Source organism: Aspergillus pseudoviridinutans (genome assembly GCF_018340605.1).
Source record: "Aspergillus pseudoviridinutans IFM 55266 DNA, scaffold_4, whole genome shotgun sequence".
NCBI lineage: Eukaryota > Fungi > Ascomycota > Eurotiomycetes > Eurotiales > Aspergillaceae > Aspergillus > Aspergillus pseudoviridinutans.
Window position 1 is genome coordinate 860,504 of NW_025091284.1, and position 17,109 is coordinate 877,612.

At 50.7% G+C, this 17,109-nt stretch overlaps 5 protein-coding genes and 1 non-coding gene across 6 annotated transcripts; 3 read left to right on the forward strand and 3 right to left on the reverse strand.

Annotated features, from left to right (window-relative positions):
- Positions 1-2,998: 2,998 nt before the first annotated feature.
- cat1 (catalase catB) lies at positions 2,999-5,504 on the forward strand (the record flags this gene model as incomplete). The annotated part of the gene is made up of 6 exons (XM_043301659.1): positions 2,999-3,283; positions 3,349-3,574; positions 3,628-4,043; positions 4,130-4,294; positions 4,350-4,524; positions 4,585-5,504. The coding sequence occupies 6 exons, from the start codon at positions 2,999-3,001 to the stop codon at positions 5,502-5,504; spliced, it is 2,187 nt and encodes a 728-aa protein (XP_043157594.1).
- A 1,079-nt stretch (positions 5,505-6,583) lies between these two features.
- Positions 6,584-9,973, forward strand: treA (alpha,alpha-trehalase treA; the record flags this gene model as incomplete). Its single annotated transcript, XM_043301660.1, has 4 exons — positions 6,584-6,595; positions 6,658-8,397; positions 8,447-8,734; positions 8,792-9,973. 4 exons carry the CDS (start codon positions 6,584-6,586, stop codon positions 9,971-9,973), a joined length of 3,222 nt encoding a protein of 1,073 aa, XP_043157595.1.
- Positions 9,974-11,179: 1,206 nt separating this feature from the next.
- On the forward strand, positions 11,180-13,026 carry Asppvi_005747 (arylsulfatase; the record flags this gene model as incomplete). The annotated part of the gene is made up of 2 exons (XM_043301661.1): positions 11,180-11,621; positions 11,669-13,026. The coding sequence occupies 2 exons, from the start codon at positions 11,180-11,182 to the stop codon at positions 13,024-13,026; spliced, it is 1,800 nt and encodes a 599-aa protein (XP_043157596.1).
- Positions 13,027-13,445: 419 nt separating this feature from the next.
- On the reverse strand, positions 13,446-14,695 carry Asppvi_005748 (putative proline oxidase Put1; the record flags this gene model as incomplete). The annotated part of the gene is made up of 2 exons (XM_043301662.1): positions 13,446-14,256; positions 14,322-14,695. 2 exons carry the CDS (start codon positions 14,693-14,695, stop codon positions 13,446-13,448), a joined length of 1,185 nt encoding a protein of 394 aa, XP_043157597.1.
- A 605-nt stretch (positions 14,696-15,300) lies between these two features.
- Positions 15,301-16,143, reverse strand: Asppvi_005749 (pyrroline-5-carboxylate reductase; the record flags this gene model as incomplete). The annotated part of the gene is made up of 1 exon (XM_043301663.1): positions 15,301-16,143. The coding sequence occupies one exon, from the start codon at positions 16,141-16,143 to the stop codon at positions 15,301-15,303; it is 843 nt and encodes a 280-aa protein (XP_043157598.1).
- A 581-nt stretch (positions 16,144-16,724) lies between these two features.
- Asppvi_005750 lies at positions 16,725-16,813 on the reverse strand. Its single transcript has one exon. It is a non-coding gene; the product is annotated as a tRNA-Pro (tRNA).
- Positions 16,814-17,109: the final 296 nt, after the last annotated feature.

Genomic DNA, 17,109 nt, shown 5'->3' on the forward strand with positions numbered 1-17,109 from the left:
GCCGAGAATGACTGTCTAGTTAATGTGAGACCATCTGGTGAATGAACCGCTGCGTCCCGAACTGCGTAAGCATGATTCAGAGAATCGGTAGCAACTCGCCCAAGAGGATTCTGGTATCCGTCGCGACAAAGTTATTGTGCATGATGAATTTGACGTGTGGACAAGCAGAACCATTCAAGTCTCTGATATGGTAGCACCCAAAGGGCTGCTCATCCTTGTAGAAGCCCTTAATGGGTAGTCTCCGACACTAATGGAGGTGCACGTTAGCTGAAGAACAGGCTAAAAGTACTCGAAATACCTGGTGGATTGCTTACCATTTCGAAGTGCAAGGGACCCTCTCCTCTGTGGCGAATCTAGCGCAGTAGGAAACGCAATTTGAAAGGTATATATCATCACATATGCGCAATCGATGGGACGAGTGAAGTAATCTTCTGTTTCGCAATCTAGGCCATTGTAAGTAACCCCCAGCGCATCCTCATCTGGATCTGGAATTGAGTAGCCTGGTTAGAGAGCGAAGTAAGACGGCTTACGGAGCGATTTTTCGTCCTATGCCACGGGGCCAATGCGGATATTAAGACTTTGGAGTTGCTGTAGGTCAAATTATCAACTCCAAGGCCCTTGACGCTCAGCGCCACGTTCCTCAATGCTTTACGCATCCGCGGCGGGAGGGAGATTCTCCAATCTCGGACATGGCAAAGTAAGCGTGCAACCGAAAAGAGGGGGTGGGTAACTAAAGGCAACTTTATTTGATGAAAATACATCAATTTTTGATTAGAAATGACCGACATAATTCGATAAAATTGTGGGGCGAGAGGATGGAGAAGTTCGGGGTTCTGCCTTTCTCAGGATCTTTCATCCGCAAGAGATTCTAGAGTCCAGACAGTTGCTTAGCCCGACGGGTTATATCAAATATTTGGAAGTTAAGATTCATTACGCCTTGGACCCCTTAGTTCCTGGAATATCATGTGTGCTACTCACATAACATACCTGGAAGCTATTTTTCTAGCGATAACTCTTCGTGCACAAATCAAAGAGTAATAGCAACACCTGAATATATCATAGAACCTACATGGGTTCAGCATCCGTCCACAACTAATTTCCAGCCGTCGCCAACCATGACCATATTGGAGTTGTGTCATGCAACTGATTCTATTCGCTTCTAGCCCTAGCATCATCCCTGCTAAGTGGTATGGTCCCTGCGATAGCTATCGGCGCATTGTCTGAACTAGGTCTACGGCGACGGCTCGGCCGGAATGGAAATTAAAATCCTAAAGTATATCTACTCACAAGCTTACATTAAGCCAGAGATGCAGGCTAGCTACGTCCAGTGCTATTTTAATCATTCCTTCATTGGGCCTTTTGGTGATAGCCTGGGTTATTGCATAAGCCAAGGCGCGGGGGATGCTTGGCAGTAAGCAGAGAGAAGGTAAGCTCATTTGATCATTATTTATTTGGACTTCACTTTGACTGAATTTTGGGGCATTGGATTTGTGGGAGTAGTTCTATTGTTCATGAAGCGATTGGGTTTCATGCACGTCTAGGTAATAAGCAAGGGGCAGGATTCTGGAATGCTGTCAAGACCTGCTCAAGATGGACCGGATGGAGGTTCAATTGCCACGCTTCTGACTAGCAAATCAGCTCAAAATGCTGCAATATTATTAATATCTTGTCTGAAGGAGCACATTAGGCTACAACGCCTAAATCACCGTGATAGGGACCCTGTCTTTTCCCACCAATCCGCTGGGACACAAATGTGACAAATGCACACCAAGTGCATTGGGTGACTCTTGGCTCTTCTAGTTGCATTGGCACACATTCCTGACCGATCATACGGTCGCAGTACAAAGTACCTGTCTGCTCAGTCAACACAGCCTCCAAATTACGGTGTAAGATGCCTTATGCAAGTATCTTTGACCTTGATTGACCAGGATCTCTAAAAATAGACGGCCACAAGCATCGCCTTGCCTCAGCACGGGACTGATCGCATATGCGTGCTGATTTTTTGGACTTCAACAAGGACCGCAGAGCGTATCCAATGATCGTCTCTGCTTTATCACTCGTTAATTGGGAGGCGAAGATCCAGGAACCGATTATGCCGAGGAATATCCGAAAGGATTGTGCAACAGGACAAAATATACTCCGTAGTATGCTGCGATAAAGTTGGAATGAGAGAGATGAATTGCCCGGCGCAGCAACGTCATGACCAGCAACTGGACGGTGAGTGGATACGGAGCAAAGTTGGAATGATTGTCGGTTGTGAGACTTGCCAAGATGAAGCCATCGACATCCGAACAAATAAAGGCGATTGTCGAAGTGGGGATGTTGACGCTGGTCTCTTCTCCCCCGGGTAGCCCAGACCCATGCAATTACAAAATATTACCAAGCATCGCGGCCTCGACCACTTCCTTAGTGAGAACATGAGCAGAGTACACACCACATACTGCGGCCTTTGTCTGGTACTGTCGATTGAGCTGATGATCATCTTCTTCACAAGCGAAATGGCCATTCCCGCCAAGAATGGATCTGCTGCTGCCCGCACCTTCCATTGGAGGATGCACTGTTTGTTTGCAACTGACTAAATGGGGGAATCTGACTCGTTCTCGCCGACTGCTTCTTCTCTGTGACAAACCAAGTGTCAGGACTCAGGAACTAGTAAATAGTTGAACGATCATCACATCATCTCCGTCAGGCCGTTGGGTCCCCACTATATCACGTACCTTGCTGCACCTTCTACGGAGTAGACGGTTCTACTTGCATAATCCCATATCCGCAAAATTGATTCGTCTGCTTCCCTGCTTAGTAGTTCTTGGTATTGTTGCATCCCATGTGGTGATCGGCACCCCCTGCTGATGCTGAGAAGCAGTGGGTTTGATGCACATATAAGCAGGCCTCTTGCTCCTCTTTATCCTTCCGATCCCTCTGATGATCCAGCACAACGCCCAATTGAACGCGCCTTCCTTTTCCCAATTTGTCACCGCATAACGGGGACTCACCAAGGATGCGTCTCACGTTTATCCCCGGCCTCATCGGCGTCGCCAATGCGGTCTGTCCCTACATGACCGGCGAGCTCAACCGTCGTGATGAGGTATCCGACGGCGACGCTGCCGCAGCCACAGAGCAATTCTTGTCCCAGTATTATCTTAGCGACAATGATACCTTTATGACGACCGACGTAGGCGGCCCTATTGGAGATCAGACCAGTCTCAAGGCCGGAGACCGTGGTCCCACCCTGCTCGAAGATTTTATTTTCCGTCAAAAGATCCAGCACTTCGACCATGAACGGGTATGAGACCGAGATTCCTTCTCGCTTTTCCTATGATGGACCGGATGATCTGACCGAGTATGCAGGTCCCCGAGCGTGCGGTCCATGCCCGCGGTGCCGGTGCCCATGGAGTCTTCACTTCATATGGCGACTTCTCGAACATCACTGCGGCTTCTTTCCTGGCCAAGGAAGGCAAGCAAACTCCTGTATTTGTCCGTTTCTCGACGGTCGCAGGAAGCAGGGGCAGTTCGGATCTGGCTCGCGATGTCCATGGTTTTGCCACCCGTTTCTATACCGACGAGGGCAATTTCGGTACGTTTGGTAGTCCAATTCGCACGTGCACGTCGTTTGGCTAACTGCTATAGATATCGTCGGTAACAATATCCCTGTATTTTTCATCCAGGATGCTATCCTCTTCCCCGATCTGATCCACGCCGTCAAGCCCAGAGGTGACAATGAGATCCCTCAGGCTGCCACTGCTCATGACTCGGCCTGGGACTTCTTCAGCCAGCAGCCGAGCACGATGCACACGCTTTTCTGGGCTATGTCTGGACATGGAATTCCTCGATCCTTCCGACATGTCGACGGATTTGGTGTGCATACCTTCCGTTTCGTAACCGATGACGGTGCTTCCAAGCTGGTCAAATTTCACTGGACGTCTTTGCAGGGCAAGGCCAGCATGGTCTGGGAAGAGGCCCAGCAGACCTCCGGCAAGAATCCAGACTTTATGCGTCAGGATTTGCACGACGCAATCGAGGCTGGACGCTATCCTGAGTGGGAAGTAAGTCGTCTTCCGTCGTCATCCTTTCCCAGTAGTCTAGTAAACGTCAAAACGAGCAACAAGAAGCTAATTCCCAATTCAATCAGCTTGGCGTTCAAATCATGGATGAAGAGGACCAACTGCGGTTTGGCTTTGATCTCCTGGACCCCACCAAGATCGTGCCTGAGGAACTCGTGCCTATCACCAAGTTGGGCAAGATGCAGCTGAACCGCAACCCTCGCAACTATTTCGCCGAGACCGAACAAGTTATGGTATAGTGCCACAGGACGCTGATACAGAATGAACCTCTAGGCTGATTGCAAATAGTTCCAACCTGGTCACATTGTCCGCGGTGTCGACTTCACTGAGGACCCGCTCCTGCAAGGCCGTCTGTTTTCCTACCTGGACACTCAGCTGAACCGTAACGGTGGCCCCAACTTTGAACAACTCCCCATTAACCAGCCTCGCGTTCCCGTCCACAACAACAATCGCGATGGAGCAGGTGAGACTTCTCTAACTTTGATGTCAGCACTCCCATTCTAATCTTTTCACCTTTGTGCAGGCCAAATGTTCATCCCCCTCAATCCTCACGCGTATTCGCCCAAGACACCCGTCAATGGTTCGCCCAAACAAGCCAACCAGAGCGTCGGCGATGGCTTCTTCACAACTCCTGGCCGTACCACCAGCGGCAAACTTGTCCGTGCGGTCAGCCCAAGCTTTGCGGATGTCTGGTCTCAACCACGTCTCTTCTACAATTCTCTGGTCCCTGCCGAGCAGCAGTTTGTTATCGACGCCATCCGCTTCGAAAACGCAAACGTTCAATCCCCCGTTGTGAGGAACAATGTCATCATCCAATTGAACCGCATCGATAACGACCTTGCCCGACGTGTTGCGCGCGCAATTGGCGTCGCCGAACCTCAGCCCGACCCGACTTTCTATCACAACAACAAGACCGCCAACGTCGGCACTTTTGGAACCAAGCTGAAGAAGCTCGATGGCCTCAAGGTCGGTGTCCTGGCTTCTGTCCAGCGCTCAGGCTCGGTTGATGGAGCTTCCGCCCTCCGCGACCGCCTGAAGGACGCCGGTGTCGACGTGGTTGTTGTCGCAGAACGTCTGGCCAGCGGTGTCGACCAAACCTACTCTACTTCAGATGCAATCCAATTTGACGCTGTGGTTGTTGCCGCTGGCGCAGAGAGCCTCTTCACGACCTCCTCGTTTACTGGTGGGTCGGCCAACGCAACTAGCGCTGCAAGTTCTCTGTACCCCACCGGTCGGCCCCTGCAGATTCTTATTGATGGATTCCGGTTCGGCAAGACTGTTGGGGCGCTGGGAAGCGGCACAGCTGCTCTCCGCAACGCGGGGATTGCTACGTCTCGGGACGGCGTGTACGTGGCTCAGTCGGTCACTGATGACTTTGCCAATGGGATTAAGGAGGGCCTTAGGACTTTTAAGTTTTTGGACCGGTTTCCCGTGGACCACTAGGGGCTAGTAGGAGAGGGGGAAATGAGATTGAAGTCTTACTCATTCTAATTGAACTTTCACTCGGTGACTAGAGAGTTGCCCTGCTTCTCTGTCTATACTGTGCTCTATACTACTGTAGCACTATTCGTACAAATACCCATATCCGATTCAAATCCGTCTTCTTGTAAAGCTCTCCCACTTTTCTCATTAGCTAATACCATTCACCTGAGAGCTGCCCAAGGCCAAGGGTGGCTGGCACCTGACTGCCGGGCTAAAGCCGGATATTTGTGCGGGGCAGGCAGAACTCTCCAGAAACTCTCTTTTGGCTTCTTTGGTGACTTACTATTCTGTACCCATGCACACCAAGAGCTGATGATGAAAGAGGCTGCTTGGCCCCTGTTTCCATCGTCTAAATCGCTCTTTTGGGTTCAGAAAGTTCACAGAACCATTGATGAGGCTTTTTCCCCGTTCCCACTTCAAGCCACTCCACTTTTTCAACTCCCGGTCTCGCTGCTCACCGGATTGCCGTGTCTGCCAGTCAACTCTAAAGAACGGGACCGTCCCGGTCGGACTGTGGCTTGCGGTTACCCCGCAGAAACAATCTTGCTACTTGCTAGGCTGCGATCAATTCTTATTACACAATTTATGGCCAAATCACGGTAAGCCACCAGGTCTTGGAAATTAGCTTGCGGACAAAGTTTGCTGGATACGACGTTGGGTAAGTTCAGAAAGTCTGTGCGTCATCCAGGCCTTCTGATTCCTGAAATCTCGGGGTGTTCCTGGGCACTGTGGGCAGTGACGTGACCAGCCCGCCGTTGATTCGGAGACACGGGAACCCGTCCGGGGGCACCCAGTCAACGGCGGGGGGATCGACATTCGGTCTTTCCGGTATCGGATACGAGTGCGGAGAAAATGAGAGAAGCAAACCAACCAGCACTTGTTTTCTCCTTCCTTCCTGAGGGTGGCCAGCTTCTCTTGTTATTTAAGCAGGATGGAACCTGCTCATGTTTAATTTACAAGAGAGCAGGCTGACTTTCAAAAAGTCTTTGCAATAGGACCCTTTTTCGGGCTGATTTCACTGCCCTGAGAGGCTATCCAGGATGCTTTCTAAGGTGAGCACAGCAATCTGCTCTTTCAATCAATGTCGAGCGACGTTAGCTCACCAGATTGATAGAACCTGGCGACGTGGGTGTCACTACTCGCGTGTCTTCCCGCAACGATCGGCTTACCGAACAATAATGACCGGATTGCGAGGAGCTTGAAGAGACACGGCGGTCATGGGCACAAACAAGTTGACACTAATTCGTCGCATGTCTACAAGACTAAATTCCCTGGTGTGACCTGGGATGATGATCATTGGCTTCTCTCGACTACAACCCTGGATCAGGGCCACTTCCAATCACGCGGTTCCATTGCCAATGGTTACCTCGGTATCAACGTTGCGAGTGTCGGCCCATTCTTCGAATTGGACGTTCCAGTTGGCGGCGACGTGATTAACGGCTGGCCTCTGTATTCCAGAAGACAGACTTTTGCGACTATTGCTGGGTTTTTCGACTATCAGCCAACCACAAATGGCTCTAACTTTCCTTGGCTCAACCAGTACGGGGGTGAGAGCGTGATTAGCGGTGTCCCGCACTGGAGTGGTCTGATTCTCGACCTCGGGAACGGCACCTATCTCGATGCTACCGTGGACAACAAGACCATCACTGATTTCCAATCCACGTACGATTTCAAGTCTGGGGTGTTGTCTTGGTCGTACACATGGACTCCTAGATGTAACAAGGGTTCCTTCAACATCACATACCGGCTGTTTGCTCATAAGCTGCATGTCAACCAAGCCGTGGTGGATATGGAGATTACCCCTTCCCAGGGGTCTCAGGCGTCAGTGGTCAATGTCATTGATGGTTACTCGGCTGTCCGTACCGATTTCGTGGAATCCGGCCAAGACAGTGGAGCTATCTTCTCGGCTGTGCGGCCCTGGGGTATCTCAAATGTCACGGCCTATGTCTACACGAATTTGACTGCCTCCGCTGGCGTGGATCTGTCTTCCCAAGCCCTTGTCAAAGACAAGCCCTATGTCCACAGCAATGAATCATCCATTGCGCAGGCTGTCAATGTCAAGTTCTCTGCAAATGAGACAATCCGGATCACCAAGTTCGTTGGCGCTGCGTCGTCGGACGCATTTTCTAACCCCCAACAGACGGCAAAGCAAGCGGTGTCTGCGGCAATGGGAGCCGGCTACATGGAATCGCTGCAGTCGCACGTGGCAGAGTGGGCTAGCATTCTCCTGGACGGTTCGGTAGACAGCTTTGTTGACCCTGCCACCGGAAAATTGCCGGATGATGAGCACATCCTCAACTCCCAGATTATCGCGGTCGCAAACACGTACTACCTTCTGCAAAACACCGTGGGCAAGAATGCCATCAAGGCTGTTTCCGGAGCTCCAGTCAATGTCAACAGCATCTCCGTCGGTGGTTTGACCTCTGATTCGTATGCGGGTCTGGTTTTCTGGGATGCCGACGTCTGGATGCAGCCAGGTCTGGTGGCATCTCACCCCGAGGCTGCGCAGAGAGTGACCAATTACCGAACCAAGCTGTACCCACAGGCACTTGAGAATATCAACACTGCTTTTACAAGCTCAAAGAACCAGACCTCCTTCTCTCCTTCGGCAGCCATCTATCCTTGGACTAGTGGTCGCTTTGGTAACTGTACTGGTACTGGTCCTTGCTGGGACTACCAGTATCACTTGGACGGTGATATTGGGCTATCTCTGATGTATCAATGGATTGCCAGCGGCGACACAAAGACTTTCCGCGAGCAGCATTTTCCCATTTACGACTCCATTGCCACCATGTATTCGAACATCGTTCAGCGCAATGGTTCGTCCTGGACGCTGACCAATATGACTGATCCGGTACGTTTGACTCTCTGGGTGTCTAGCTCCAATCTAATCGGTTTTCTAGGATGAATATGCCAACCACGTTGATGGCGGTGGCTTCACGCTGCCGCTTATCTCCGAGACACTCAACTACGCCAATTCCTTCCGGAAGCAGTTCGGTCTCGAACAGAATGAGACCTGGACGGAAATCTCAGAAAATGTCCTCGTCATCAGGGAGAACGGCGTGACGATGGAGTATACCACCATGAACGGTACCACTGTGGTAAAGCAGGCTGACGTAGTGCTTGTCACGTATCCTTTGGTCTACGACAACAACTATACAGCCCAGGACTCGTTGAATGACCTCGATTATGTGAGTTCATCCTGCTTCTCCTACACTGAACGGGACTAACCATTCATGTGCCTACAGTATGCCAACAAACAGTCTCCGGACGGACCCGCTATGACGTGGGCTATCTTTTCAATTACTGCAAATGATGTCTCACCATCCGGCTGCTCTGCCTATACCTACCATCAGCTCTCTTACGACCCGTACATGAGAGCTCCATTTTACCAACTTTCCGAACAAATGATCGATGAGGCCAGTATCAACGGTGGCACTCACCCAGCTTATCCCTTTTTGACAGGACATGGTGGTGCTAACCAGGTTGTCCTCTTCGGATACCTGGGACTGAGACTGCTTCCCGATGATGCCATTCATATCGACCCCAACCTGCCCCCTCAGGTTTCCAACGTGGCGTACCGCACGTTCTATTGGCGTGGATGGCCCATTTCCGCGAGCTCCAACCGCACCCATACGACTATCAGCCGAGCCGCAAACGTTGCGCCTCTCGACACGGCAGACTCTCGCTTTGCCAACGCCACCATTCCTGTCTTGGTTGGCGACCCCAGCAACTCAACTGCCTACCAGCTTCCAGCCACCGGCCCCCTGGTTGTTCCCAACAGACAGATCGGATTCAACAATACTACCCCTGGAAACATGGTGCAATGTCGCCCTGTGTACTCGCCTAATGACTATGTTCCCGGCCAGTTCCCCATCGCAGCCGTGGATGGTGCAACCTCTACCAAGTGGCAGCCTACCACCGCCAACATGAGCTCGTTGACCGTGACCCTGGCCGACATCGAGATCAACTCCAAGGTCTCTGGCTTCCACTTTAACTGGTGGCAAGCCCCACCCGTCAATGCCACTGTCATCTTCCACGATGAGATGCTTGAGGACCCCGTGGCCGCGATGTCTTCCGCTCACGGTAACTCCCAATATAAAGTCGTCACCACATTGACGAACATCGCGCAATCTCAGCCCTACAACGCCCAGAGCACCCAGAACAACGAAGTTATCATGTCTACTGGTAATACTACCGAAGTGAATCTGTCGCAGACTGTACAATCGTCTCGCTACGCCACTCTGCTGATTTCGGGTAATCAGGCAGGCGGCGAGAAAGGTGCTACTGTTGCTGAGTGGGCTATCCTGGGTGAGAGTAAGGGGTCGTCTAGTAGTCACGGCAACAACAAGAGAAGGCTGGACGTCAGGGCTGCCGCTGCGCTGTCTGGTGGCTTGAATGACCGTCGGTGGCGGCAGTTCAATGCTTGAGGATGAATCGTCAGTCGGCGGTCAATGAAGATCCTCGGGCTTTTGACAAATGTATTATACATTCCTATTATGATGTACATAATATGATCTGATCCTTGCTAGCTAGCTCACAGGCAGATCTAATGACATGTGCTTACTGCTTGGGTCTTATGCCGGTCAACTCCTTGATTCGATAATCGAATGGGTATGATATTCAAGCTCTGGTCCGATCACGTAATGGATTTCATTGAAACCCGTTGGAGCATTGAAGAATGAGACGAAACGGACTGGACAAAGAAGGTCAAGCGAGTTCGCTTCGCCTGCCTTAGGCACCTTTACCTCACTCTATGACCGGCACCTGGCACATGCATTAATGACAGAGATGCGCTGGTATCCTACTTTTATCAGCATCGACTAACACCATCTCGCATCCAGTGCACTGGCGATAGAGAACATTGGTCGTCAGTAACCCATCTTCTTACCCCGAGATTCCCGATCGAAAGCATATAATTTAATTAAACGCTGTCAGCATGGACAATCAATCACTTATCAGTCAATCACCTGTCTGCTCTTCCTTGCCGGCCATACATACCGAGAGAATCACATGTTCCAGCTGCTCGAGGCAATCGGAAGAAGAGCAAATATGGTCTTCTCCTGTTCATCAATTCTGTCAGGCACCTTCGAGTTGACGAAGTAGGAGTGGCCTACACTTATGGGGTCGCGCCTTAATGACAGCACACCTCCAGTAACACTGGCAGGCATATTCATCGATTGGTTGTCCCGGCATCTAATGTGAAGTGGAGACGAATGGCACTGAACCGACATGGATAAGGTAGTTTCCAAAACGCCGATTTGCTGACACCTGCTGACTCCACTGGCAGTTTACCAATTAGCCCGATTACACAACCGATGCAGTTGGAAGCAAGGCATAGCATGCTCTGATGCGATTGGACGTTTACTCTACGATGGTGCAATAGCTGGACTTGATGTTGAGATGGAATGGCTGAGTTTCTTCACTTTGTGATTGGGCATTGACCGGTCGCAGACTACTGTATAGCCGACGTGGAGTCCTTCCCTTCCCGACGGCCTTGCGACCCAATCATCCGGCGACTATACAAGGTTTATATATATTGAACAGTTGCTGTTCGCATCGTCGATAATAATCCTTTTAGAGTACAAGTTGTGTCTATATTCACAGCTTGCGGATTCCCGACCCGATTGTCCTTGATGACATCCCGGCCTAACTTCCTGGTCATCGTCGCCGATGACCTCGGATTCAGCGACTGCGGTTGCTTTGGATCCGAGATCAGTACTCCTAGCATCGATGCCTTGGCCTATTCGCCGGGTGGACTGCGCTTCAATTCCTTTCATGTTGCTGCGGCCTGCGCTCCCACGCGATCTATGCTCATGACTGGAACGGACCACCATTTGACCGGCTTAGGCCAATTGCCGGAGTACATATCCAGGTCTCGCGCTCACCAAGGTGCCCCAGGCCATGAAGGGCACTTGAACGAGAAGGTTGTGGCGTTGCCGGAGCTACTCAGGGATGGAGGCTACTATACTTTGATGTCGGGGAAATGGCACCTGGGTTTGAAGCGGGAGTACTCGCCGCATGCTCGGGGCTTTGCCAAATCGTACGCTATGCTTTCTGGTGCGGCGAATCATTACGGTGAGCTCGTGCAAGATGCATACTGAAGGTTGCTAACAGGTCCCAAGGCTATGAGCCTCAGTATGATGACATTGTCGCGGACGTCCACCCTTTCTTTCAGTCAACTGTGACAGCTCTCCACATGGAAGACGCTGAATATTCGACAAAGCTGCCTGAGGACTTTTATTCTTCCAAGACGTACGCCTCGAAGGTCATCGAGTTCCTTTCCGAGCGTCCGGAGTCGGAGAAAGGGAAGCCGTTCTTCGCTTACCTCCCTTTCACTGCTCCGCACTGGCCTTTGCAAGCCCCCAAGTCCTATGTCGATAAGTACCGCGGGAAGTACAATGACGGCCCAGCTGCATTGAGACTTAAGCGTCTCGAGAAACTGAAGGAACTGGGCTTGGTGGCGCCAGGCATTGTGCCCCACGAAGTTGTGACCGGACCAGGTGACCTTGACTGGGAGCAGATGAACGACGAAGAGCGGGCAAAATCCGCTCGTGCGATGGAAGTCTACGCCGCAATGGTGGAAGTGATGGATGAGAATATCGGCCGAGTCGTGGGCTATTTGCGGCAGTCGGATGAATACGACAATACCATCATCTGCTTCATGTCGGATAATGGTGCCGAGGGCGCCAGTTACGAGGCATCACCTCTCGGCGGCAGTGGTATCGCAGCACATCTGGAGAAGTACTATGATAATTCGTTAGAGAATATCGGGCGGCCAAACTCCTACGTGTGGTACGGCAGTCGTTGGGCCCAAGCAGCTACGGCCCCATCGCGACTCTACAAGATGTTCTCCACGGAAGGCGGTTGCCGTGTGCCTTTGATTGTTAAGCCAGCAGGCAATCCGGAAGCCCTGCATGAAGGTGGTCGCGTTATCGATGCCTTTTGTACAGTAATGGACATTGTCCCGACTATCCTGGAATACGCCGGGCTGCAACATCCGGGAAACACATATAGAGGACGGAAGATCGAGCGGGTTCGGGGTGTCAGTTGGAAGCCCTTCCTGGATGCCATAACGGTCGCTGGCACGGACACTTCCCCTGCACCGTCATCGATCCATGGCGACGACCATGTTACGGGCTGGGAAATCGCTGGAAGTGGTGCCCTGCGGAAGGGATGGTACAAGATTACTTATGTGCCTCTCCCTCGCGGCCCGCAACGGTGGGAGCTCTTTGACATTGTAGCGGATCCGGGAGAGACGCACGATTTGAGCAAGGAGAAGCCTGAAATCTTCAATGAGTTGTTGAGACTCTGGGCTATCTACGCTGAGGAGGTTGGAGTCGTCGGTTTGGCTGGCCAGATAACGGCGAACAACCAGGTGGTTGAAGGAGTCAAGGATGAATTTGAGGACACTGGGCGGTGGATTCGTTTTATTGGCAAGGACAATGTGCCACCTGAGATACAAGCTCAGCTTCCCAAATAATCTTGAGCGTTATGATGTATTAGAAGATACTGGCAGTCGATGTTCTTTACTTAGAGATTGGATATCCCAATCTTTGTGAGAATCCAATTGAGAATGACAGTTATGAAACCGTCTATTTGAAGGCATAGAAGGTGAACACTGCCTCTAGTGATTCAACAACAGCCGGAATCCCCTCCCGAGTTCAGTCCTTCGCGAGTTCGGTTACAGCTGCCGATGTCCAAAAGAAGGAAGCATGAGTACTTCCCCGCATTTTGTGTTATTGACGGGAAGCTCGCGTGACAGGTAACTCGACTCTGTTGTCGCAGTATGATTAGTGGACGCTTGGTCCGTCTTTATGTGGCGTACAGCAACATATACGTGTATCATCCAGAGAATGAATACCGCGAAAAATGGCAAAGTGCTCCTTGCATACTGATGTCTCACCACCCAAGTCTCCTCCGGGCTTCCCGTCGCATCGCTATTGCTGTATCTTTGGTCCTTTCCATCGCTGATTTATTCTCAATTGCTCGTCGCAACAGGAAATGGAGGCATTCCTCCGTGGTCCCCCAGGCCAGACACTTGAATACTCCAGGTGTCGGGATCGCCGACTCCCCAGTGTTATTCTCAGCCAACAACTCACAGCTCACTTCATCCGCCATTCCTTGCAACTGGCCAATCTCAAGCGGAGTCGTGGGTTGACCGTTATGGATCCTCTGTCTATACAGTGTCGACGCCTTGCGCACGCTTTCCGCATTATGAGATGCCACGAACAACCGTACATCCGGAAACGCTGGCGCATTATCAGACTCTATTTTGAGTGGGAACTTCCGTGATAGAAGGCTCTCCACGATATAGTCGTAGCTGTTATCCGTATCAGCCTTAGTATCGTGTATCCGGGATCTGATATCGTGCGCGATGTAGGCCCCGCGGACAAGCTTGATCCCTAAGGTCCATCCTTCCTTTTGAGCTAGGCAAAGGTGCCGATGGACGTTCTCGGTCGAGGATTTCAAATATGCCTGAATAGTGTTGTAGACGACTATCTTCCCGTTTCGGTTAAACCTTCGCATAAGGTCAATTGTCCAGGCGTCGATCGTCGGCTGGAAGACTTGCTGTTCTGCGTCGATCCAGAGGCGGGAGTTTTGGGATGCTGTGGCCTCGCAGATCTCTGTAATGGCTTGCGCGATAGAAGGAGGCGGAGCAAGGTCGCCGCGAGAAAGGGCTTCAACGGCTTGGGGGCCTGCACCGGTGAATCTGGTTTCTGTTAGCTAGTTCTCCGCTTGGGTTGGCGCAGTCGTTGATCATGGATAGGTCATTACTTGATTCCAAGGAAGTCTCCTGCGCCAATCATCTTCAGTGTCCGTAGGTTTCCCTGTCTCCATTCCTCCACTGCTTGGTCTTGAATTGCTTGTTGACATTTCTGGACTTGAAAGGTATTGTTGTCGTTTTCGTCCACCTTCGCAATTGACTCTCTGGCGTATCCAAGGATGACACCCTTGAATCCTAGGCTTTTCATATCCTGGACGGTCTTGCGCACTTCAGCCTCGTTTGTACCCGCACAGAAGTGATTGTAGATTGTTTTTCGGAGGAGGTAATCTATCAGCGGGTTCTTTGATGGATTGAGGAGGGGAGACTTGGAATCCACCCCGTATTTCAGCATTGATAAACAAGGGTTCAGTAAGGGAGATGACATGGCAGATGTCAACAGAAGCGAGCGAAGAAGTGTTCCAGTTGGCAAAACTGAGAGAGCTGCCTTCTTTGGTGACGGAGATGGCTGTGAAATGATGGCATCTCGAGGCCGATGTGTGGGAGGCGTTGTAGTCGACGTTGAAACTTGACACTGTAATTGTTTGACTGCAAACAAGGAAACAATGCTGGGTCGCTTTGGCAGTAAGGATATCACTGACATCTTGAGGTTTTCCAACAATGACGCTTCAAATCACAACTACTACATCGTGTCTTTGTCGCTATTTATGTTGCATTCTGTCTTGTTTTCTCTCTTCGTACGTGAGGGGTCAATTCTTCCAGTTAGTCCAGATGGTGTAGATCATGGCATGACGGCCTGGTCCCCGATTGGTGTTGAAATGAAAATAACCAGGAACATTCTGGTCGCATTTCATGATTCGATTCGTGGTCTTGTACAGATGACCTCGGACCCCCTTCCGACAAGGCCTCGGTTTGAGATCCCGCGCTGCATTCCAGAGTCCAGACAGTTAAAGCCACTAACAGGTTCCATCGTTATTACAGGTCAATTTCCATGTATCTTCTAGGCAGTTCTATTCTATGACACATGAACAATCAAGGCATTTCCTTTAGATGTCTAGCTCCGTTGATCATTGCTTGTGCACACGCTCCTCTCACGCCCTCCTTCTCCACTGTCAACAGACCCTGAATTGTACAACCCCGTGGGGAAGAGATACTTTCTCTTAGGATAGCTGGATGCACCCCTTCTCGCAACAAACCAGCCATTCCGATCAAGTTCTGTGCTGCCATTTCCAACGCATCCGCTCTTCGGATCCCCTCCGCGACGCAACCATCGAGAATGCCATCCAACGGAACAGTCAGAACAGCAATGGACGAACCCACAAGCATTGAGCCGATATCAAACAGATCAGTCGCCAGGAATTTCACCTTTCCGATCTGTTCGAATATCCAGGTCAAAGTGTCGGTCAGGTCAAACGAAAGACTGTTGTTGATCTCTATGATCGTCATCGACTGACGCAGACGAGCTGCAACATTAGGCATCGCTCTCACAATGATCGCCTTCGGTTCGACTGCGTCTGCGGGTGAATCACCATAGATATACTTCTCAATAGCTTCGGGCGTTTTTCCCGCCATGATGCTGATCACCAATTTCCCTGCTAGTGCATCCCGCACACCAGGCTCACTCAAAACTTCCTCAGCCAGATAAGGTTTGCAGGCAAGCAGGACAATATCCGCCTCTTGCATGGCTAGAAGATTATGCATATGCTTAATGCTAACACGAAAGTCATCCTCTCTGAATTCGTCCCGCAGTCGCTGGGCAGATGCAGCGCTCTTCGTGCTTACAATAAAACGTGAGATCTTTGCTGATGCACCACCATTGGAATCTGTCGTCGGACGGGTCGCATCAAGGAGGCCGCTCAGAATAGCTGAACCCATATTTCCTTTCAAATGGTCAGTTCCACAGACGCGCAATCAAGGGGTGGCTCCCTATACGTACCGCACCCAATGAACGCAAGGGTACGTTCTGATGCCATTTTTTTGGATTATCTCGATAGTGATAAGCCCACAGTGTGTTCTTGGAGGAATTGGATGAAATTGACGAAGTATGAGTAACAAGCTCTGAAAGCAGATATATTATGAGAAAAGATTGCGGTTTCGGCTTCGGGAAGAGAACCCGAGAATTTGGAGACTCAGTGAACTCGCTTACACTTGCTCGTCGGTGAGGATTTGCCTCTCCAATACTTCCCCTCTACATGCAGCTTGAAAAGGAAGTTAAGGACTTGTCTGTACATATTGTCTTGTACATCATCGAGGCCAGTCCATGTATATCACGTGACCGACTGAGTCACTGGCAGACGGCCAACAGTCAACGCATTCTGTCTGCTTCGTCCCGGATTGTGGATAGCGTGCTCGAGTCACAATCAAGAAGAATGAATAGTCGAAGTTGGTGGGTGGCCTGGCTTTGCCGGTAATTTGAAGTAAACAAAAAGCAAAATGCAAAGCAAAAAGTGAAGGCTGGCCCGAGCCGCGGATCGAACGCGGGACCTCTCGCAGATATGCTTGGGTTTATCCCTAAGCGAGAATCATACCACTAGACCACCCGGGCCTCCGATGTTATTAAGGCAGATTAATTAGCTATATGAGCCAAAATGAACCAACTTGAAGGAACGCAGGAGACTCTGTACACAAACAGGCAGGCATTCTAACACAGTCTCGATGTGATGCATGTTGCTTAACGCTAGGGTCTCTGCAACTGCCTGGTGACCAGAACAACCTGCTTTTGGTATTGGCGGACATATTTGTTACCTGTGTTGTATGTACTCCTGGTGACGGTAATATATATATCCGTCAATCTGGACTCGGAGCTATCTGTATACGAAACTTAAATAATGTTCACATATC